The 25,283-nt window shown below is 39.7% G+C and overlaps 2 protein-coding genes across 11 annotated transcripts in view; one reads left to right on the forward strand and one right to left on the reverse strand.

The window, feature by feature from the left end:
* The window catches only part of LOC134344431 (voltage-dependent L-type calcium channel subunit beta-2-like), a 339,015-nt gene extending 329,137 nt beyond the window's left edge, over positions 1-9,878 (forward strand). For all 9 annotated transcript variants that reach the window (XM_063044202.1, XM_063044206.1, XM_063044203.1 and 6 more), the window contains 4 exons: positions 3,053-3,204; positions 3,878-3,973; positions 5,572-5,757; positions 6,481-9,878. In XM_063044202.1, coding sequence (XP_062900272.1) covers positions 3,053-3,204; positions 3,878-3,973; positions 5,572-5,757; positions 6,481-6,978 — 932 coding nt within the window. In that variant the 3' untranslated portion in view covers positions 6,979-9,878. The remainder of the gene's footprint in view (positions 1-3,052; positions 3,205-3,877; positions 3,974-5,571; positions 5,758-6,480) is intronic.
* A 5,529-nt stretch (positions 9,879-15,407) lies between these two features.
* Positions 15,408-25,283, reverse strand: part of nsun6 (NOP2/Sun RNA methyltransferase 6) — a 36,614-nt gene continuing 26,738 nt past the window's right edge. The window contains exons 8-10 of one of the 2 annotated variants that reach the window (XM_063042391.1): positions 25,081-25,229; positions 21,253-21,378; positions 15,408-17,516 (exon numbers count right to left, since the gene is read on the reverse strand). In XM_063042391.1, the coding sequence (XP_062898461.1) occupies positions 17,298-17,516; positions 21,253-21,378; positions 25,081-25,229 (494 nt within the window). In that variant the 3' untranslated portion in view covers positions 15,408-17,297. The remainder of the gene's footprint in view (positions 17,517-21,252; positions 21,379-25,080; positions 25,230-25,283) is intronic. The other variant, XM_063042390.1, reaches the window with a different exon arrangement.

A 25,283-nucleotide genomic window follows, 5' to 3' on the forward strand; every position in this document is an offset into this window, starting at 1 on the left:
ATAACGAGTGGGGAAAAGGTGGAGTTGACATTAACTGAGGGTCTCATCAAACATGTAAATGCAGGAATTTGACTGCATAATATATATTATTTGCATGAATTTCCTGTACTCTTTGTGTCATTATGATGGAGTTCATAAACACCACAAAGGTGAAAAGTTTAGGAAAAGGTCAAGTATTATAACGAGCAAAACACCTCTAATCGCCCATTATTAGTCGCATTGTAATTTTAAAGTCACAAGAAATGTAATAAATTGGTTATAAATGATGTTCATGAGAAATTGAATCAATTTGGGCTTTCCACCACTCATCTGGCTGCGCAGAATTTGAATTCCATTATTATTAATTTCTCCAAGGTCTCACCACTCATGCTTCCCTCTATTTTTGGTGACATTTTCCTTATTTATGGTGGTACAAAGTATGAAACCTTTAGAGTTCCAAAGTAACACTAGGGTGCTGCCAAGCTACGAAAAGGACAAGAACTGGGTCTGTTATCAGTGGAGATGGTAGAAGCAGATATCGAAGAGGCATTTAGACAGAGATATCTACGGGCAGGGAATGGTGAAACAGACCATGTGCAGACAAATGGGATTAGCTCGATTTACATCATACTCAGTGTGGACATTGTGGGCTGAAGGGCTTTATTCACAATGTATGAATGAAATCTCTGATATATAATAATATAATTGTTTTCAGGTGCTGGTTATTCCTTTTATCCATTTATATGAGGTTGAGCTAATCTAGGGGATACACAGTATAACAGACAGACACAAGTTTGTGAGCACCTGATTATCTGGATTTAACAGAATTTTTTTGTGCTACAACATGAAAATCTCACTGTGTGGGAGGTGAATGCCACATGACTGTCACAGCAATGACACTTAGCACACTGTTGAGGCATGACTCTGTGATGAATCTAAATGCTTGCAGGATTACCTTGATGATGAGCGGAGGTGTGTGCGTGTATATACAGCTGACAATGTCCCAGCAGGGAAGTCTCACTTAGCATTGCACTCCGAGACTGTAGCACCAGTGTTTCTTTAAAGAAAATCTCTATTGTAACAGCTGCAGACAAAATGCCCAACAATCTCAAGAGTAACTGAAGGAAATGATGTTGCAGACAAAGAGCCTGATGGTGTGGGTATCTTGCCATAGCAGTCTGAACGGAATTCAGCACCAATGCCTAGTTTAACAATGGATTTAAATTTGAAGGGATTGATATTCTGGTTCAGTTTTGTTTGTCATTAGGGTGCAGTGAAGAAGAAGGTCCAAAATCTCTCATTATTCATTTCAAAGTCTCCAGTCGATAACTGACAGATGCTTCATGATGTCTTAAGATGTATGATTGCAAAGTGAATCAGAATCAGTTCTTTTATCACTGGCATATGTTGTGAAATTTGTGGCATGGCCTGTTAGTCAGGCATGACCTTGACAGGAGAGCTGCTGGCATCCTTAGACAAAACTAGACTGCTTCTTATCTTCTGTGCTCTTGCACTGCTTTTAGACTGGAACAAACTGCATGCAATTCTAGTTTAAGATTCTGCACGATGCTACAAAATCTTATAAGAAATAGCATTTACAATTAAATTAAGACTTAACCTTTTGACCTCACTGCTGATATGCATTGTTCATTTATTCATTATATGAATGCTGAGAGGGCCAGTATTTCTTTCCCATCCCTAATTGACTGAATTGCTAAGCTTTTTCAGAGAGCATTTAAGAGTAAACCACATTAGTTGATCTGGCTGCATGTTGGCCAGATACATTTTCTCCTTGAAGGGCATTAGTGAACCAGCTGTTTTCTTAACAATCCAGTGGTTTTATAGGCATCATTGTTCATTCTAGTTTATTTACCAAATTGCAATTTTATAGCTACAGTGGTGGGATTTGAACCCAAAATCTGGATTTTAGATTATCTAGTAAATTGACTGCTGATTTTCCACATTGGCTATTAAGCTAAAGTCTTCACTCATAGCATGTTGTGCTTTTAATATTTTCAAATCACCAATATAGTTAATACCATTGAAGATTTTTGTAGCTGTTTCCTAGTTACTGTTTTACAGGACATAAAATTATTGTCATGATCAGATAGTTGAGGGCGGTTACACTTGTCTGGATTTCCTCATGTAATACCAGTTCCTGAGTTTAAATGGTCACTTTAATGGACAGGGCAGAGGAAAAAAAAACATCCAGTCCTTAGACTTTTTGATCAGTTGTCATTTTATTGGTTGCCAAATTTAAAGTGTATTACAGGAATGTGTTTAGATCTAGAAGCAAACTCACCCCTTTTTTCTTTCAGTGTATTAACAATTATTTAGACTTTTCCTAAATTGCATGATATTCCTTGCCAAAGGCTGCCAAGGTTCCATACTGCATTCAGTTGAAAGGCCAGAGGGGCCTTGCCTGCTGTCTTTTCCCATTTCAGTTTTGATGTCCTTTTTAATATTTTATGACTGGGATCATTGACTCCTCCACACTTTTGTACACTCACATCCTCATGATTTGTGTTTGAGAACCTCTTGTGCTCAGCCCTTTTTTTTTGCTTTTATTTTATCTTTTCATATTATGAATTGACCCGTGATGAAATATCTTGCCCAAATCTGCACTTATGATGACATTTGATTAGTCTTTCCATTTGTTACTGTACCATCATCCATTGCCACAGTTATCAAGTGGTTGCAACCATTTAAATCTTCTGGATATCTCCCATATTTTATTATCCTTGCATTCCAGTAAATCAAAAACACTGCTGCCTGTGTCCTAATTTTCATCATGACCTCGCTCCCATCATTCCTCACTGATTTACATCCCAACAAGGTGTGGATTTTAAAAGTCACATTTTTCAGTTACCTCCAAGGCTTCCTGCCTTTGTAGCCACCCCAGGTCTAGTTACCCTTTGATCACTCATTCTAGCAAAGAACTATAATCGCTATAGTTTGTCTTGTGATAATTAGAAGTCAGAAGTTACAGGGAATATATCTAAATGAACCAAATGTTAAAACTGATTATGTTCATTCTCCACATTTTTTAATGTGTTTGTTTCTTCTTTTGTAGCTGAGGTCCAATGTGAAATAGAACGGATCTTTGAACTGGCAAGAACATTGCAATTAGTAGTTCTTGATGCAGATACGATCAACCATCCAGCACAGCTGGGTAAAACCTCTTTGGCTCCTGTTATAGTCTATGTGAAGATTTCATCTCCAAAGGTAAGTGGACAGATGCTGTTGCTTTTAACTCGGATGTGTTATTGTAGCTATTGTTTTTTTTTTACTATGAACATATTATCACAAGGTTTATCAGCTACAAAATATATTAGCTATTTTCTTTAAAAAAAAAATACGTCTCTCCAAGTGCAAACACTTTCTTTAAGACACTATCATTTTCTGGCTGCTGAGTATTACCCAGCATATTCAGCATCTCTAGGCTTTAAACTCACTAAATTTACAATGCACTCAAAGGCCACAGAAAGGAACAACCAGCATCATTCTGTCAGACAAATTCTTCTTTGATTACAAAGTTGTCAGGAGTGTACTGCCAAGAACCTCCGACACCTTTGCTCTTGCAAAGTTCTCTCAGCATTTTACAAGTTTTCTTCCTTAACAAGCAAAAATGCTTATTTTAGCCCAAAAATGTATTGAACTAAATTCAGCTAATTTCAATCCAAGTAATGTGGAACATGTGAGGGAAAAAAAAACACTCTGTCTTGTACTGTGGTAGAGTAATTCTCCAGTTCACTCTTCTGCATTTAAATTGTTTTATTCTCGCAATTATACTGAAACAAAAGATCCTTTGTATCAGTTAGGAGAATTATTTGCAAAGGTTACTTAACTATTTTCTGTGTACCGACTTCCTAATCTTTCCATTTTATCTTACATGTAGGTATTGCAAAGATTAATAAAATCAAGAGGAAAATCCCAAGCTAAACACCTTAATGTTCAGATGGTTGCAGCAGACAAACTAGCTCAGTGCCCTCCAGTGAGTACTTGTTATCCTTTTTTTTCATATACCTCATACAGATATTTATTGCAATTTATTCCACTTTATCCTTGAAAGCCAATTGATATCTTTAACATGCACTTTCTTGAGGATTGTTGTCAGAATGACCTCTCTGTATGTTGTTAACTATCCTAAATACTGGGGGGGAAAACTAACACTTCTACATAGAGAAATTGCAAAATGAGTTACACTAATTACACAATGCTGGGGTGGCTGCATATTTCTGCAACTGGAATTGGATTTCATGCAGCACTTGAGCATAAAATAAAATTACAGGACAAACTGTAATAAAGATGCATATGGTTCCACTGATATATGGAACTACTTTGTGTCTGTTTAAACCCAGAAAAAATGCTTACAAGACTTCACCAGGTGTTATAAGGTGAACACGAATCCTTTTCCTGTATTACTGTACAACATGAATTCACGTGCAGGGGTTTATCATTGCCTCCTTAATCAAACAGGGAAAAACATGCAGAGCATTAAAGTTCATAGAACATTCATTTTCACAGTGTCTGATTTCACTGTGTAAGCTTCCATCAAGCACCAAATTCGTTAGTGAGAACTTTGAATACTGAACCCAGTCTTAATTACAAACCTGAGACTTACTTTTATATTATTTCCATGTTATCTGGGAGGCTGTTAAAGATACTGAGGAGTTTTTCTTCAACCAGTTTAGTGTACTTAACGTGCCTTCAATTCAGTTGGCTTGTGTGTTCCATTCTCCATACCACCTTCCTGCTGAAGTCTTCAGCAATCTCTCCTCAATTTCCTGCCCATCATATTCGTAAATGGCCTCCCCCAATCCTGTACACATTGCCTTCTCAGCCCATCATCCACCATCCCTTCAATTACCCAGTCATTGCCATCATCAACCCTGACCAACCCCCTCCAACAACATCCACCCAATGTATCCCTCCTGTGATTGGTTCTCTGACCTCTTTCCCAACCACATCCATTGTGATCCCTGCAGAGACATGAGGTCTTCATGGTAGGCCTATTATATTATTCAATGCCAGGTCCTTGTGTGTGGTAGAAAATCAGAACTCATGGGCCAAGGTTTGAGGATCTCTTGGACAAGACAGTTTAAAATGTGGTTTTAATAAAGCAAGGAATGAATTAATTTGATACCAGCACAAACATTCACAAAATAACACGGGGACCAGCTTCCCCTCTAAGGACTTGGTCTATACTCCTTGCTGCATCAGTAATGCAGTCGGCATAATCAAACACCCCATTCACCCCAGATGTTCACTCTTCTCCCCTCTCTCGTTGGCCTCACAATCTACCTATTCTACCCGCACTGCATTTTTTCGGTAGCTATTACACCTTGTTATGCATTGTTATTGTTTTTCCTTGTTCTTTCTCAATGCACTGTGTAATGATTTCATCAAGCTTTTTCACTGTATCTGGGTGCATGTGACAATAATAAACCAATACTAATATTAATAATCTGTATTATACCAAGTAATTTCATTTATCCTATATACTATTTGTCCAGTGAGAATGCAACTTGCAATTAAAAGCTGAATGTTCAAGTAAATGTTACTTTAAAGGGTTTTTTTTTGTTGCCTTAGGAACTGTTTGATGTAATCCTTGATGAAAATCAGCTAGAAGATGCCTGTGAACACCTGTCTGACTATCTAGAAGCTTACTGGAGAGCTACCCATCCACCAAGCAGCAATCCTCCCAACCCTCTCCTCAGCCGTACAATGGCTAGTGCAGCTCTTCCTTCAAGCCCAGCACCTGTTTCCAATCTGCAGGTACAAGTTCTTGCTTCTCTCCAACCTAACCTTCAGTTCTGGCATGCAGTGGACAATGGAAAAAACACAGCAAATTGTGAAAATCGCTTTTCACTAGAGATGGAAACATGCAATTATCTTCCAGTTTCTGGTTAGGATCTATGGGGAAAAATGTTGCAGAATATCTTTACATAGCTTTGCATGATAAAATCACTTAACCTTTGTTCTGGTGATTGTGATTAATCATAGTAGTGAAGCTAATGAGGAATTATTTAGTGACTAAGGGATGAACCCATTAATCTATTGTTTTCTTATAAATAGTTTCTTGTCTTCAATGTGAAGTAGACTTCATACACATGTAAACAGAGGCTGCATGCTTACTTAAAAAGCAATTGTAACCTGGTTAACATGGGTGAAGAAAGGGTGTCGTATTTGTGGACACTGAATAATAACTGTAAGACTATAATATGTAGTTTTTGTTAGCAATTTTCTTTAATCAAAATTAGTTTCCCATATTAATGTAATTCAGTATCTGTGCTCTTTTGTGTTAAGATATTTGACAGTAATTGCGTTGCTATTTAAAATATCTTAGTGCAAAAAAGACTAGCATTAACTTAAAACTATTACATTTGGGTGAAAGATGGGTTGTGTATGGAACTCTACACATTAATCAGACTAAGATAGTGTTTGTTAGAAGATGGAATTTTCACTAACTGGATTGTTGCATGGTGTGGCACTAACCAGGGTGAACAGAGACAGGGAGAGCAAAAGCATCTACATTCAGGACCTGAGAGATCTGCTTCCCAGGAGGAAGAAAAGCAACCAGAGCCAGTAAAAAAGCCCCAACACCGAACTTCTTCCTCTGCCAAGCACCACAATCACAGAGGTACTGTGAGCCGGGGCCTCGAGAGGCAGGAAACATTTGACTCAGAAATGGAAGACAGCAGGGATTCTGTGTATATAGAACCAAAGGATGATTATACGGATAGTCATGGTGATCATTACAGCTCACACCAGGATCACAACCATACAGAAGAAGTCCAAGGTGACTGCGCCCACAGGCATAGAGAATCACGGCATCGTTCAAAGGAACAAGAGCGAGAACAGGACCATAATGAACGCAACAAACAGCGCAGTCGCCATAAATCAAAGGATAGACATTGTGAAAGGGATGGGGATGTTGCATCCAAAAAAAGAAATGATGTAAGCGAGTGGAACCAGGACGTGTACATTCGCCATTAACTTTGTCTATAAGGCTCCTCATCCCTTTTAGATTTGTGTGTGTAAAAGGAAAAAATGCACATTACCTGCTATGTCTGCTGTAAAAGTTATTGTACATTGGAGACTTCTTACAGTTGTTGCTGATCCAGCATGGAAATAGAATCAATATAATTTACTTAAGTCCATGGTACAATTGCAGATCTCCTAGACTTGTACTGTACATGTTTTTGGTTTGGTTTGGTTTAGATGGCTGCCAGCTGAACAATAACTTTTACTATGAAATTACTGTTAATGTTCTTAAGCAACATTTTTATATATACATATCTGTGTGTGTATGTGTGGGTGTGTGAGTGTGAGTGTGTGGGATGGGGGTTGGGAAATTCAATATTCCTGAGTATTCAGGAAAAGTTGCATCAGCACATTGTTTACTTTTTTATCATCAAATGTTTAATTTCTGCATGCAGAAATCTGTTCATGTTTAAAGATCACTCTGGCTTATACTTGTAGTTGGGGTGCATTTGGGGAATCTAGTCTTGCCTTATACATCAGATATAATTAAAAGGAAAGTATTTTTTAAGTATTGGTACTATGTACTGTATGGTATCATTTTATTTATGCTTATAACTTTGAAAATCATTCACAAATATAATTAGCCATTTTATCTGCTTCTAAATTGTTTTTATGTACTTTCTCTCCTTTACCATTGCCAACTACAACTGGCCTATTTTAGAAAAAAATGTAGTTAATTCAATCATTTCACATATCTAACATTTCATCAATGAATAGGCTGGGAAATTCAAAATGCAAAGTATATATATATATACATACCTAGAAAAACTTGTTGTTTAGGTTTTTGTAAAATTAATAGTTTTAATTGATAAAGCAATGGCCAGTTTACTTAATCAGTTTAGGTTATACACCAAATACTTAATATTTATGTATGTTAGTCACAGGAATTACTTTGATTTAGGGTTCTTGAGGGTTCTGTGTTTTTTCCCCCCTGTAAAGTTAACTTATTTTCGCAAATGGCTTTGATTTATTGCTTAATGGGCAAAAAGAAAAGCTGTTCTATAACTGTATATGCACATTTGTGGAGTTTATTTTTGAAATCTAATTTATATGCATTTGTATATATTGTTATTATTGCCTTTGTAGGTGTTGACAGTAGTTGATTCTGCCGCACTGTTATTTATTTGAATGTTGGCTGTACATGTTAACATAGAAATGCCATTTCATTAACAGACACAATGTTCCATTGCTTCTGTTATATAATGAATAGATAGAAAGACACGTATAGATGCATGTGCACACACAGACACATGAACTTCCTTCCAATCACTTTTGCCTGAAATAGGTTGCTGCTTTATCATAACAAAAATGTAAAGTTCTAGCATGTGAGATGTTTATACTCTACTCCAATATACCAAGCCATGTATTTTCCCCAAAGCAGCAATGTGAACTACACTTGAATTTCAGACGTTATTTTCAGAAAAAAAAGAGAAAAGTACTGTTTCCCTACTTTACCAATTTCCTACCTTTCTGGTAGGAAAGCTGACATAGATGTAGTTGTTGCCAGAGTGTGCTTTGGGGTTTATGCGTAAAAAAATAAACGTGCAGATCAAAGAGGTAACCCTGAACGCTGGTATTTGGAGCTTCTGGATTTTGCACATCTAAAGCCTTCAAAGGCAAACATCGTGGCTAATCAATGTGATGTAAGAGCACACATGTAGACAGCACCTTTAGCCTGTGTGTGGATAATGTAAATTCGTCAGTACACCTTAGAATCATTCCCGGTTATTTTTAGTGGACGAATAAGTGAAGTATCTGAGGGCTTTCATGGAATCCTATCCCAGCATTCGTCAGTGCCTTTATAAACAGAAAATTAAACTTGAGAACAGTCAGATAAAAATCATTCCAGTCTTATTTATTATAAAATTAAAATACTTAATAGATCAAGCAGCAGCTATGGAGAAAAGATGATTGTTCCAAGGCGATGACGATTTATCAGAAGGCAAAAGGTTCAGCTTAAAATCTTTGATATTAAATATTAGTTCTTTTTCTGGTCACTGATGCTGTGGACAGATGTGCATTTCCAGCAGTTTCTCTTGTTTCTCATTAACTACTATGCTGTTTCTGAAGTTGTCTTTACACTGAGTGTCCAAAAACACTGGAGCCTAAACAATTGTGGCTATATATGCTTCATTTGTTGAGATTTCCTGAGTCCAAGAAAACTCAGTTTGGCAATTCATTGCTGAATACAAATTTTGTTACAATAGAGAACATTTTGTGAATGTGCTCTTGGTATAGATATGATGTAAACATCGGTGCAACTGATGGGTGCTGTTTCGCTTTCCTGACTAATGTATGAAGCAAACATGCTGTTCTCTGTTCAATCACCCAGTCTGTCTTTGGGGTGTTAAGGTACAGCCAACATAACATCTACCTATAATTGTTTTCACATCTGGAAAACTAATATTCTTTTCAGTACCTACACACACTGATGGAGTTTAAATTGAAAGAATGGAAAATTAAATCTGTATATCCAACTTTTTGAAACAAATGTTCCAATGTGACAACATGTTTGTAGGTCATCTACTATACAGTTAACTGCATAGATTTAATTTAAAGACATGATGGAGAAAATCCATCATGATTTACAACTATAAATGGTACATTCCAATTGTTTGATAGTTGGTGAACAGTGATTAGACACGGTTCTAATTTGGTGTTATCTTAAAAACCATTAAATTGAATTACAGAATAATGTTGTCAGCCAGCCACTGAAATGGTGTTTGAAGTTCTTCACCATTATATCATACCGATCTTAGAATAACCAAATCTGAAGCTTGAAAAGTAAATATTAAATGTGTAAGTGATTTAAAAAGATGTAAATTAAAGATTGCAAATTTATGGTCCTGCAACTTCTTGTGTAGCATTATCATACTCAGTTTTAATGAAGTATTTTCATTTTGATTATTTTCCAGTAAAGATAAATTTCAAACTCCCTTCCCACCCTCCCCCACACCCCACCAACTTTCCTCCTCTCCTGGAAGCAGCATCTACAACCAAAGATAGCGAGATTTGCCAGTGTTCTTTCTATCTGCATAATTATTAAGAGACAGTAACTGAAGCACAAAGACAATCTTACTGATTACCTCTTCATCCTCCAGAGCAATGACAGCTGACTTTTTTTTCAGTAACTCCACACCCTAATGGAGTTGAAACTTGTAGAATGGAAAATTAAATTCACTTTTCAAACTATACCTCTTGAAGCTAATATGCATTCAGTTACTACACGTAATCTAGTAATAGGTCAATCTCAGTAGAAGAATTCGATAATCAGGATAGTAGTTAACATGTTGCTCAAACATTTTGTCTCAACAAGCAGGATTTCCCATTTTAATTCCAATCCTGATTCCCATTCCAACAGGTTGCTCCATGGCCTCCTATAGAAATGATGAGGTCACTCTTTGGTTGGAGGAGTACCACCTTGTATTCCGTCTGGGTAGCCTCCAACCTGATGGCATGAAGATCGATTTCTCTAACGTCTGGTAATTTCTTATCCCCTCCCCTTTCCCTCTTTTTTTCATTCTTTCTGGATTCTGGCTCCCCTCTTTCTTCTCCTCACTGCCTAACACCTCCTTCCCGTTCTATAGTCCACTTTCCTCTCCAATCAGATTCCTTCTTCTGCAACACTTTACCTTTTCCATCAATCACCTTCCAATTTCTCACTTCATCCCCCTCCTCCACCCACCTGGTTTCACCTATCACCTTATAGCTTGTACTCCTTCCTCTCCCCTTACCTTTTTAATCTGGCTTCTTCCCCCTTCCTTCCCGGACCTGATGAAGGGTCTCGTCCAGAAACATCGACTGTTTATTCCTTTCCGTAGATGCTGCCTGGCCTGCCGCGTTCCTCCAGCAGCTTGTTTGCGCACTGATTGAAGCCTATTTTCAAACAAAACTTAACAGTGATTCTCATCCTATTCAATCACCTCAATATTAATTGCAAGACCATTAAATTTTTGAACAGCTACTGCACTTTGAGGCATTGTTTACTGTATACAACACATTTGACTAAAAGCTAGTATGAAACAATTTAGCTATATCAAAATTACACCGAATTTCCAGTTTTGTTTTGTTTACTGGAACACATCAGTCTGCCCTGCAGAAGTATGCTATTTTGAAAACCAATGAACTTTAATGTTCGAGCAAAATTATCCTTTATTGTTTTGTATGCATATGCTCAAATTTTTAAAAAATCAAAGTTCATCCAACTTCCAATGCACGTCTATTTGTTTCAAAATATCTTAAGTTCTGGTTTATGAAGCTTTCTTCAATCCTTTAATTGATTTGAAAGGAATCTTTCATTAGTGGATGAGCTGATGAACAATACTGGAACTCCTGGAAGTGGAAAATCATTCAGGAATCCAATCTTGAGGCATTATACACATTGCTTAAGGACAGGCTCAAAAAACGGTTTAATTTTTATTTGTATTTACCACTTGCAGATGCCACTTCCTCAGATAAAACTTTTCATTAAATGAACAAACCTGGTAATGGCAATATTTAAAACAGAACAAATACTATAAAGAAGGAAACCAGCAGTAGCAAGGAGACTGGAATGAAGAGGAGCGCATGGTGTCTATTGCAATAAGAACAAATAACACACAAATATTGGCAGAAAAAGAGGCATCTGTGTAATTGAACAGATTGATGATAGAAAAAAAAAACTGAAGGTAATATATGCAACACATATCAAAGTTGCTGGTGAACGCAGCAGGCCAGGCAGAATTCCTGTTGTTTGAAGGTAATATATAATGTCTCATAAATTGATTATTTTTGAAGAGTGGATTGATGACAGCTGGGTGGTAAATGCTGACGGCATGGACTTAAGCAAGGCTTTTGTCAAGGTCCCATTTGGAAGACTGGTGCAAAAGATGGGATTACATGGCATCCAAAATTCACAAGGATATTGTTGGACCTGGGGGGGGGGGTTGAGTTATGAGGAAAGATTAGATAGTCTAAGACTGCTTTCCCTGGAGTGAGAGAGGCTGAGTGATGACTTCAGAGATTTATAAAATTATGAGGCACATGGGTAAGGTGGGCGGTCACTGTCTTTATCCAAGAGTAGGGGAGTCTAAAACTAGAAGGTATCCATTTCAGGTGAGTAGGAAAAGATTTAAAAGGGGCCTGCAAGGCAAGATTTTTCACAATATGGTAGGTACATGGAATGAGTTGTCAGAGGAAGTGAGAGAGTTTTGTGTTTTGCAATTACAATACATAAAATTCATATTGACAAGTTCTGGAATAGGAAAGATTTAGAAAGGGGGTTCCCAACTTGGAGTCCACAGACCCCCTTGGTTAATGGTAAAGCTCCATAGTATTAAAAAAGGATAGGAACCCCTGGTTTAAAGGGATATGGGCCACATAGCAGGCAAATGGAATTAGCCCAGGAGTGCACCTTACTTAGCATGGACGACTTTGGCCAAAGGCTTTGTTTCTGTTATGTAACGCTATCACTCTATAGCCAACTTTGCTAAAGATACAGAGGTAATCAGAAAGGTAAGCTGTGATGAAGATGTAAAGAATCTAGAAATCAGCAATGACTAGGTAAGTGGGAAAATATTAAATTGTTCACTTTGGCAGGAATAATGGAAAAGTAGTGGAAAGAATCTTGATGCACTGGTTCAGTCGCGTTACGAACCTGCAGATACATGTAATGGTATGTTGGATGTTATTTTGCAAGGTTAGAGACAAATTAAGAAAGTCATTGTGAGATTGTACAGAACCCTGGAATACTGTGTAGCTTTGCACTCAATATAGAGACAACTAGAAATTGGCCTTAGTTTCAGTGTAGCATGTTTCTAAAGTTGATTGCTGAGATGAGAAGACTAAAAGATGAAGAGAGATTTAGGAAGACTGGCCTTCACCTAATGGAGTTGACAATGAGAAGCAATCACAACTGAGACTTACAAACTGTGGACAGTCCACAACAAGCAACTGAGATGAGAAGAGATTTCTTTATGCAGGGACTTGTAAAACTTGCTCTTTATCTTTGGGCTGTGGATGTTCAGTAGAATAAAATTAAATATAGGAAATACATATGCAAAAAGAGAACAAGATAGAGAGGTGGAGTTCACAGGTTCAGAATCTATTCAGAAATCTAATGGCAGATGAGAAGAAAGTATTTCTAAAATGTTGGTGTGGGTCTTCGGGTCCCAGTACCTCTCTCCAATGGTAGTAAAGTAAAGAGGGCATGGCCTGGGTGGTGGGGATCCTCAATGACTGATTTTGCCTTTTGAAGATGCCTTTGATCCTGGTGAGCCTAGTGCCCATGGAGCTGGCTGAGTTTACAACACTCTGCAGCTTTTGCTGATTCTGTGCAGTGGCCCCTCCATACTAGATGATTTGGCAATCAGTTAGAATGCTCTGCATGTATATCTAGAAACTTGGAAGAATCTTTCATGACATACCAAATCATCTCAAACTCCCTATGGAAAAAGTTGCTGGTGTGCTGTCTGTGTAATTGCTTCAATATGTTGGGCCCAGGATAGATCTTAAAGGATGTTGTCACCCAGGAACATGAAACTGATCATCCTTTCCACGACTGATCTCTCAAATAAGGTCTGGTGTGTGTTCCCTTGACTTTCCCTTCTTGAAGCTCACAATCAGTTCCTTGGTTTTACTGATACATAGAAACATAGAAAATAGGTGCAGGAGTAGGCCATTCGGCCCTTCGAGCCTGCACCGCCATTTATTATGATCATGGCTGATCATCCAACTCAGAACCCAGCCTTCCCTCCATACCCCGTGACCCCTGTAGCCACAAGGGCCATATCTAACTTCCTTTTAAACATAGCTAATGAACTGGCCTCAACAGTTTGCTGTGGCAGAGAATTCCACAGATTCACCACTCTCTGTGTGAAGAAGTTTTTCCTAACGTCGGTCCTAAAAGGCTTCCCCTCTATCCTCAAACTGTGACCCCTCGTTCTAGACCTCCCCAACATCGGGAACAATCTTCCCGCATCTAGCCTGTCCAATCCCTTTAGGATCTTATACGTTTCAATCAGATCCCCCCTCAATCTTCTAAATTCCAACGAGTACAAGCCCAGTTCATCCAGTCTTTCTTCATATGAAAGACCTGCCATCCCAGGAATCAATCTGGTGAACCTTCTTTGTACTCCCTCTATGGCAAGGATGTCTTTCCTCAGATTAGGGGACCAAAACTGCACACAATACTCCAGGTGTGGTCTCACCAAGGCCTTGTACAACTGCAGTAGTACCTCCCTGCTCCTGTACTCGAATCCTCTCGCTATAAATGCCAGCATACCGTTCGCCTTTTTCACCGCCTGCTGTACCTGCATGCCCACTTTCAATGACTGGTGTATAATGACACCCAGGTCTCGTTGCACCTCCCCTTTTCCTAATCGGCCACCATTCAGATAATAATCTGTTTTCCTATTTTTGCCACCAAAGTGGATAACTTCACATTTATCCACATTAAATTGCATCTGCCATGAGTTTGCCCACTCACCCAACCTATCCAAGTCACCCTGCATCCTCTTAGCATCCTCCTCACTGCTAACACTGCCACCCAGCTTCGTGTCATCCGCAAACTTGGAGATGCTGCATTTAATTCCCTCATCCAAGTCATTAATATATATTGTAAACAACTGGGGTCCCAGCACTGAGCCTTGCGGTACCCCACTAGTCACCGCCTGCCATTCTGAAAAGGTCCCGTTTATTCCCACTCTTTGCTTCCTGTCTGCTAACCAATTCTCCACCCACACCAATACCTTACCCCCAATACCATGTGCTTTAAGTTTGCACACTAACTGATGTTGAGTGCAAGGTTATAGTTGGAGCACCATTCAACCAGCTGATCCAGCTCACTCCTGTAGACCACCTCAACATCTGACATTCTGCCAACAATAGTTGTGTCATTGGCAGATCTATAGATGGTGTTTGAGCTGTGGCTAGCCACTGTCATGGGTGTAGAGTGAGCAGTGGGCTAAGCACACATCTTTGAGGTGCACCTATATTGATTGTCAGCAAGCATGGGATGTTATTTCCAACTGCACTGACTGCATCTAAAAAAGCTGAAAATTTTAATAATTTAATAGCAAGATTATCAAATAGTAATCAATTTGATCTTCAACAATCTTTGTGTTTCTGATCTTTTGATAGAACCACAGAAACATTACAGCACAGAAACAGGCCTTTTGGCCCTTCTTGGCTGTGCCGGACCATTTTTCTGCCTAGTCCCACCAACCTGCACCTGGACCATATCCCTCCATACACCTCTCATCCATATACTTGTCCAAGTTTTTCTTAAATGTTAAAAGTGAGCCTGCATTTACCACTTTATCAGCTCATTCCACACTCCCACCACTCTGTGTGAAGAAGCCCCCCCCCATGTTCCCTTTAAACTTTTCCCCCTTCGTCCTTAACCCATGTCCTCTTTTTTTTCTCCCCTAGCCTCAATGGAAAAAGCCTGCTTGCATTCACTCTATCTATACCCATCATAATTTTATATACCTCTATCAAATCTCCCCTCATTCTTGTACGCTCCAGGGAATAAAGTCCTAACCTATTCAACCTTTCTCTGTAACTGAGTTTCTCAAGTCCCGGCAACATCCTTCTAAACCTTATCTGCACTCTTTCAACCTTATTTATATCCTTCCTGTAATTAGGTGACCAAAACTGCACACAATACATTATTTTTTAAAAATTCTTGGTAGATGCATAAAATGTGAAAAGGCAAGATGCCTATATTTGAATAAAATATTTTATGTGGCAATAGGGATTTGCAGCTGCTAGAGCTATTGCCTTGCAGCAGCAAAAAAAGATTCCATTCTTGCCTCGGGTGATGCCTGAGTTGAGTTTATACATTCTCCCTATGGACATATGGGTTCCCTTCCACATCCAAAGATTTTATGTATACAGTGCAGAATAGGTCGTTCCAGCTGCACCACCCAGCAATCCCCCAATTTAATCACGGAACAATTTACAATGACCAATTAACCTACCACTGGTACATCTTTGGACTGTGGAAGGAAACCGGAGCACCTGGAGGAAATCCATGTAGTCATGGGGGAAAACTGCACAAACTCTTTACAGAGTTGGGAGTAAGATCCAAAATAGAGAAGTAGTGCTATGCAAGGAACAAATTGTATTAGGAGATCAAAAATTGTAGAAAAGCATTGCTAAAACAGTAATACCACAAAAAAAACAAACACTTAATTAGCATTGTAGAAAGAAAAACCAGTTAACATTTTGGCTAAGCGAGCCATCCTCACAACTGAGTTCGTCCAGCATTTCTGTTTTTGTTTCAGATTCTAATTTATGTTATGTTTTCTGAAAAAGTAAGCTGGTTGCCAATAGGCTATGACTAAAGCTGCGGGGGAAGGGCTATCTATGGTTATGAAGCTAGAAATGGCAGAAGTGAGATATACTGCCTTTACAAAAGTGCATATTTCTAACCTAGCAGAAGGAACAATACTGCAGTGTAGCTCCAGTTAGGGAAAGTGGAAACCATAGTCTGATCAGTGAATAGGTCAAGCAGGAAGTAGTTAGCTTGCAAAATAACTGAGCGAATGAAAAGCTGGAAGATTATGTGTGGAAGGAGAAATAGATTGACAATATGCAAAAAAAAACCCACCAAGGATAAGACAGATTCATGGTTGAGTAGTGCAAATATGAAATAATGGTAAGACCAAGTGTGGCTGAAGAAAATGATAGGAAGGTGGTATGCTTTTACAGCTCATTTAATCCTTTCAAAGAAATACTTAACATAAAAGGTTTAAATCTAAAATTTATTACAATCATAAAATGAAAGACTGAAATATACTTCTCCATTTTAAATTACTAAAATATTAAGTTATCCTTGTATTTAAACTATAAATGAAAAAGGGACATTATGTATCTCACATTTATTCAACATTAAATTTCATTTCTGTTTTCAAGTAAAAACAGAGAAAGAGGTTTAAAATAAATGTTGTAATCCGGATTCTAAATGAAATGCAAAAGCCTCTAATGATCTTTGTCAGCACATGGTATATGATCTCAACCAACAGCTGGCATAATCCATTGCTACCATGGCAACTATGCCTTTGGTTTGCTGTCAGAGGAATAATGTACTGATGATGCTGTCATCTGAACTTTTGTTAATCAGTTTATAAAAACATATAGGGAATTATTACAATGACATGACTATACACCAGAAACATTGGGAAATCAGTTTTCATTCTTTACAATAAAAATAATATGGCCATTAAAAACATTTTATTTAATACTAATTGCTAGTAATTGTGGATTTTTAATCACAGTCCTGGTAACTGTTAGGCATCCTGCGACTTAATAAATTTTGCAATAAAAAAGCCTATTGTGTCCTTATTGGCTAAGTTAATTAAATCAGTCATCTGACTGAAATCCATACGTGAAGAAAAAGCAAAGGTGTCCTTTACAGATACACTAGATGGATTAAATCTCTGCAGCAATTTCAACTGATCTTCTGAAAGTCCATTACTCATCATACCTCCTTCACCCAGGTGAGGTTCCTGCAGGAAGAAATGGTCACTGTAAAACATCCCACCAAATATAAACCTTAAATCTGTTTTAAAACTATTCCTTTTAAGCAGTATCAATGTCAAGCATATGAAGAAGCCAATTAATGCTAATGAGGAAATTTTTAGTAGTTTTATAAAAAAATAATTATATTTAATTATCATACAAGATTTATTATTATGCAGTAACAAGTGTAACATTGCAAAATGAGAAAACCCTATAGATACAAGGATTACTTTTTAAATAGAACAGGTGAGATATTAATTATCAATATACAACTAAGACCTTTTAAATTTTTTTTAAGGTATCCAAACCTCTAAAGTAAATACACACACACACAAGGTGTAACATCCCAAAATAGAAAATCAAGATCAGCTTAGATCCTGCTAACACTATCAATCTGGAATCACTGCCCAGAACCTTTCATTTGCCCTCAAACAATTCAATTCTTGGACTTGGCAATACCTGCTCCACCATCTCCATGAGCACAGGTGCACCAGAAAACTGTGTGCTTAGCATCCTGCTCTGGTCACTTTACACTTATGGCTAAGTATAGCACCAATGCTGTATTCAAGTTTGCTGATGACACCACTGTTATAGGCCGTATCAAAATTGGTTATGAATCTGGCTGAGTGGTGTCATAGCAACCTCTTACCCAATGACAGCAAGACCAAAGAGCTGATTATAGACATCAGGAAAAGAAAACCAGAGGTCCATGAGTCAGTCCTCAATGGAAGATCAGAGGTGAAGAGGGTTAGCCACTTTAAATTCTTAGGTGTTATTATTTTGGAGGACCTGTACTGAGATCAGCGTGCAGGTGCAATTACGATGAAAGCACAGCAGTGCCTCTACTTCCTTACGAGTTCGCATGGCATCTAAAACCTTGACAAACTTCTCTAGATGTGTAGTGGAGAGTACATTGGCTGTATCACAGCCTGGTATGGAAACACCAAAGCCCTTGAATGGAAAATCCTACAAAAAGTAATAGATAAAGCCCAGTCCATCATGGAAAAGCCCTCCCAACCATTGAGCACATCTACGTGAAATGCTGTCGCAGGAAAGCAGCATCCTTCATCAGGGGCCCCCTATCACCCAGCACATGCTCTCTTCTCGCTGCTGCCATTAGGAAGAAAGTACAGGAGCCTCAGGACACACACCATTAGGTTCAGGAACAGTTACTAACTGCCCCTCAACCATGCTCTTGAACCCAAGGGAATAACTTCACTCAATTTCACTTGACCCATCATTGAAATGTTCCACAACTATTGGACTCGCTTTCAAAGACTCTTCATCTCATGCTCTCAATATTTATTGCTCATTTATTTATTATTACTATTGGTTCTTTTTTTGTTTTTTGCACTCTAAATGCCCTAGTTTACCAGTCTTCCATTGATTCTGTTATGGGTTTTTTTTTTTCCCCAATAGATTTGTTATGTATAGTCACAGGTAAATTAATCTCAGGAGACATATGTACTTTGATAATAAAATTTTCTTTAAACTTTGAACTGATCAGATGAAGGAAATAAATTTTGCTGGCCGAAAGCATCCCAGAGCCGAACTATGTGGTGTGAGCAGTGTCTGGGTCTCCAAAATGAAAGTGCTTAAAATAGCCCTAAAAATGCTGACAAATGACTGCACTTTCTCCCACCACCTCTGCACCCCCCACCACCCCCCAACCCCAAGCTTTGCTGGCTGTAATTCTGAAGGTTACTTTGAACAGTTTTCAAACATCACTGACATTCACAAACATAAAACTATCACAACTGAAAAATTAAAAGAATTACTTAAATTTTTCAAATATCTCAATTTTTTCAGGTTAACAAGGGATAAGGAGTGCTGAGAAGTAGCACTGAAGTAAAGGATCAGCTATGCATAAATATTTAAAAACATCACACTAAAGTGAAACATGAGGAATTCTGCAGATGCTGGAAATTCAAGCAACACACATCAAAGTTGCTGGTGAATGCAGCAGGCCAGGCAGCATCTCTAGGAAGAGGTACAGTCGACATTTTGGGCTGAGACCCTTCGTCAGGACTAACTGAAGGAAGAGCTAGTAAGAGATTAGAAAGTGGGAGTGGGAGGGGGAGATCCAAAATGATAGGAGAAGACAGGAGGGGGAGGGATGGAGCCAAGAGCTGGACAGGTGATTGGCAAAAGGGATATGAGAGGATCATGGGACAGGAGGCCTAGGGAGAAAGAAAAGGGGCGGGGGGGGAACCCAGAGGATGGGCAAGGAGCATAGGGAGAAAAAGGAGAGAAAGAATGTGTGTATATAAATAAATAACAGATGGGGTGGAAAGGGGAAGTGGGGCATTAGCGGAAGTTTGAGGTCAATGTTCATGCCATCAGGTTGGAAGCTACCCAGATGGAATATAAGGTGTTGTTCCTCCAACCTGAGTGTGGCTTCATCTTTACAGTAGAGGAGGCCGTGGATAGACATATCAGAATGGGAATGGGATGTGGAATTAAAATAAGTGGCCACTGGGAGATCCTGCTTTCTCTGGCGGACAGAGCGTAGGTGTCCCTCATACCCCATCCGTTATTTATTTTTATATACACATTCTTTCTCTCACTTTCTTTTTCTCCCTCTGCCCCCTCTCACTATACCCCTTGCCCATCCTCTGGGTTTTTCCCCCCCTCCCCCTTTTCTTTCTCCCCGGGCCTCCTGTCCCATGATCCTCTCATATCCCTTTTGCCAATCAGCTGTCCAGCTCTTGGCTCCATCCCTCCCCATCCTGTCTTCTATAATTTTGGATCTCCCCCTCCCCCTCCCACTTTCAAATCTCTTACTAGCTCTTCCTTCAGTTAGTCCTGACGAAGGGTCTCAGCACAAAACATCGACTGTACCTCTTCCTAGAGATGCTGCCTGGCCTGCTGCATTCACCAGCAACTTTGATGTGTGTTACACTAAAGTGAAATATAGACTGGGAGAGCATTCAGGTTTTGTGCCGGTATGCACCAATTGCCCAAGCAATAAATCAATTTTCAGCACCTGTATTTGCTACAAGTCATAGATAACCTCCAACAGTCTGGATCACTTTTAGTTCATGCCCTCTGTCAACGTCGAGGTTGAAGTTTGCCCTAGTAGCCTGACTTCTAGAAAGAACTCAGTACTACACTGGAATCCTCTGCTGGATGTGCAGGAAGCTGATTGTAAAATAACCAAACGGCCGCCCACAATGACTTACCTATCTTCAGATAAAAAGAAACACTGCTGCTAGTGGCTACAGAGTAACTGCTGCCAGGCTAGTTCAAAATACTCCCTAATGTCTTGAGGCAAGTCATAACAAAAAGGGACAATAAATGTCAACAGTCAGTACTAATATTTCTCTATTTCCCTAAAGTGATCAGCCTATAAAGATTATTACATGTTCAGTGGCCACTTTATTAACTGCCTCCTGTACCTAATAAAGTGGCCACTGAGTATATGTTTGTGCTCTTCTGCTGGCACATCCACTTCAAGGTTCAAACCACCTTGCCTGGCACCAACAATCATTCCATGGTCAAAGTCTCTTGGACCACGTTTATTCGTGACGCTGATGCTTGGTCTTAACTAAACCTGAACCTCCTCACCATGTCTGCATGCGTCTATGCATTCAGTTGCTGCTACACGATTGGCTAATTAAATATTTGCCTAATGAGTAGGTGTATAAGTGTATCTAGAAGAGTGGCCCTGAGTGTATTTTTTGAATAGCGTTAAGCAATGTATCTAAACACTGTAAATGATACCTGTTGATGGAGCCGTAAGCAAGGAAAAGTACTTAGTGCCCAGGCGACTTGTTCTTCATTTTCTGCCAATGTTATCGTACAGGTGCTATAGACCAAGATGCCTCCTGGCTTTAGTAACTTGACTGCCTAAGAAAATACTTCAATTAGTGAACAAATCAAATATGATCTCCATCAAAATAATCCCAATGTTAGAATTGTAACAAAAACAAAAACTGATGGAAACAGTATCGGCAGACAACTGAACAGCAAAGTGAAAAGAACACTTAAATTTTTTTTAAATTATGTTGACAGAGCAGCAAACACAGACAACAAGGAAAACTGCACTCTCAGATGACTCTTCCAAAAGAACGATATGACTGTAGAACTCTTCCAGGACTGCACTGGAGTGTCAGCCTTGGTTTCTTTCTAGCTTAAGGCTCCTGAAGTGGGATTTGAACCAATTTTCTAACCTGGACTTGCGAGTGGTTTTCATAGAAAAAACATGAAAAAATATAGAAAAACCTACAACACAATACAGGCCCTTCGACCCACAATGTACTTAATTCAGAAATTACCTCGGGTTACCCACAGCCCTCTTTTTCTAATCTCCTATCATATACCTATCCAGGAGTCTCTTCAAAGACCCTATTGTAGCCGCCTTCACCACTGTCGACGGCAGCCCATTCCATGCACTCACCATTCTCTGCATAAAAAACTTAACCCTGACATCTCCTCCATACCTGCTTCCAAGCGCCTTAAACCTGTGCCCTCTCATGTTAGTCATTTCAGCCCTGGGAAAGAGCCTCTGACTATCTACACAATCAAGCCTCTCATCATCTTATACATCTCTATCACGTCACCTCTCATCCTCCATTACTGCATATAGAATAGGCCGTTCATTCAACCTATTCTCATAAGGCATGCTTGCCAATCCAGGCAACATTCTTGTAAATCTCCTCTGAACCCTTTCTATAGTTTCCACATCCTTCCTGTAGTGAGGTGACCAGAAATGAGCACAGTACTCCAGATGGGATCTGACCAGGGTTCTATATAGCTATAACATTACCTCTCAGCTCTTGAACTCAATCCCACGGTTCCTATTCCCTCACGCCTTATCCTCTTACTCTTTACATAATTGTGGAATGCCTTGGGATTTTCCTTAATCCTGTCCGCCAAGGCCTTCTCATGGCCCCTTCTGGCTCTCCTAATTTCATTCTTATGCTCCTTCCTGCTAGCCTTATAATTTTCTAGATCTCTATCATTACCTAGTATTTTGAACCTTTCGTAAGCTTTTCTTTTCTTCTTGATTACTTTCAAATGCCTTTGTACACCATGGTTCCTGTACCCTACAATCCCTTCCCTGTCTCATTGGAACATACCTATGCAGAACACCATGCAAATATCACCTGAACATTTGTCAGATTTCTGCCGTACAGTTCCCTGAGAACATCTGTTCCCAATTTATGCTTCCAATTTTCTGCCTGATAGCTTCATATTTACCCTTACTCCAATTAAACGCTTTCCTAACTTGTCTGTTCCTATCCCTCTCCAATGCTATGGTAAAGGAGATATCTCCAGCCAGAGGTCTATCACTATCACTATCTCCAAAATGCTCTCCCATTGAGAGACCAGACAACTGACCAAGTTCATTTCCCAATACCAGCTCAAGTACAACCTCTCCTCTTCTAAGCTTAACTACATACTGTGTCAGGAAACCTTCCTGAACACACCTAACAAACTCCACCCCATCTAAACCCCTTGCTCTAGGGAGATGCCAATCAATATTGGGGAAATTAAAATTCCCCATCACAACAACCCTGTCCTTACTGCACCGTTCCAGAATCTGTCTTCCCATCTGCTCCTCAATATCGCTGTTACTATTGGGTGGTCTATAAAAAACACCCAGTCGAGTTATTCAACACTTCCCATTTCTAACTTCCACCCACAAAGACTCTGTAGACAACCCCTCCATGACTTCCTCCTTTTCTGCAGCCATGACACTCTCTCTGATCAGCAGTGCTGATCACCCCCACCTCTTTTGCCTCCCTCCCTGTCATTTCTGAAACATCTAAAGCCTGGCACTCTAAGTAGCCAATACTGCCCCTGAGCTATCCAAATCTCTAATGGCCACAACATCATAGCTCCAAATACTGATCCACGCTCTAAGCTCATCCGCCTTGTTCATGATACTCCTTGCATTAAAATATAGTCTGAGCGCATTCCTTCTCTACTACCTGCCTATCCTCGATCTCACACTGCCTACAAGCTTTCTCTATTTGTGAGCCAACCGCCCCTTCCTCCACCTCTGCAGTTTGGTTGCCACCCCCCCAGTAATTCTAGTTTAAACTCTCCCCAATAGCCTTAGCAAACCTCCCTGCCAGGATATTGGTCCCCCTTGGATTCGAGTGCAACCCATCCTTTTAGTACAGGTCACGCCTGCCCCAAAGGAGGTCCCAATGATCCAGAAATCTGAATCCCTGACCCCTGCTCCAATCCTTCAGCCACCCATTTAACCTCCACTTCACTCTATTCCTATACTCACTGTCATGTGGCACAGGCAGTAATCCTGAAATTACTACCTTCGATGTCCTGCTTCTCAGCTTTTTTCCTTACTCCCTGTAGTCTGTTTTCAGGAACTCCTCCCTTTTCCTACGTCCCTACGCTGGTACCAATATGTACCACGACCTCTGGTTGTTCACCTTCCTACTTCAGGATATCATGGACGCAATCAGAAACATCCCAGACCCTGGCACCTGGGAGGCAAACTACCGTCCGTGTTTATTTACTGCATCCACAGAATTGTTTGTCTGCCCCCCTAACTACAGAGTCCCCTATCACTGCTGCCATCCTCTTCCTTTCCCTACCCTTCTGAGCAACAGGGCCAGACTCTGCGCCAGAGGTGCGGCCACTGTTGCTCCCCCCAGGTAGGTCGTCCCCCACAACAGTACTCAAACAGGAGTACTTATTGTTAAGGGGGACAGATATTGGGGTACTCTCTAGTATCTGACTCTTGCCCTTCCCTCTTACTGTTACTCACTTATCTGTCCCCTGAGGCTCCTAGCGTGACTACTTGCCTATAGCTCCTCTCCATCACCTCCTCACTTTGCCAGACCAGACGAAGGTCATTGAGCTGCATCTCCAGTTCCCTAACGCAGTCATCCCACATCTGATACCCAGTACAGAACACCGGCCTCACAGACACACTTCCTGTTTCTATTCTTCACAGGTAACTTACCTCGCTCGACCCATCATCGCTGAAGCCCCATTGAGCCAAAGCTCTTCTACTGACTCCCCCTCCTCTGTCGCCCGCTCTATAAAGCTGACTTCTTTTTGAATTTCTCCCACCGGCCACGCAACTACACAGTCGTGCCTCGATCAAACTGCTAAAGAAAAAACTCTCTCTTTTTAAATTCTTCCTGCCGGTCTAACTTGCTGACATCCACATGCCTGCGCAGTCATGCCTCAATGAACTCCAGTTGATATCATGAAAGGAGAGCACTGGAGTTTCAGGTAACTGATTCAGATCAGAACTGCAAGTTCAATAACTTTTATGATAAATAATGGCCTAGGGAAAAAAAAGGTCTCACTTTAACTTGTGGTACATTAAATGGGATAAGTGAACTTTTGGTAAAATAAAATCATATTTATTAGTCAATTACAATTGGGTATTTAAAAACAATAGATCTTTCCATAAAATCACCAAGGGGCAATGTGTAAAAGAAAATGGATTTACCTTTTTGCACTAAAATGTATAAAAGGGTTTGACTGGTGGATATTAACAATTACAGGAAATGTAAAATTAGATGCTTATACACTGTATAGTGAGTTCAATGATATGACAGCACTTACCTCTCTAAATAGCTTTCGCTGCAGAGGCTGGTAAGAAGTGATTTCCTTTACGCTCCAGTCACAGGCCATGTTAGGTCTCTGACCTAACCCACTGCAGGGCGCATCCAGAAGTACCCGGTCAAAAGTTTCTGCTGGGAATGGAGGTCCCTCTGCAATTAATTGAAAGGATTAGATTCAAGATTGTTTCCAGCATACAAGTGTAA

This window comes from Mobula hypostoma, chromosome 3 (assembly GCF_963921235.1).
Source record: "Mobula hypostoma chromosome 3, sMobHyp1.1, whole genome shotgun sequence".
Lineage (NCBI taxonomy): Eukaryota > Metazoa > Chordata > Chondrichthyes > Myliobatiformes > Myliobatidae > Mobula > Mobula hypostoma.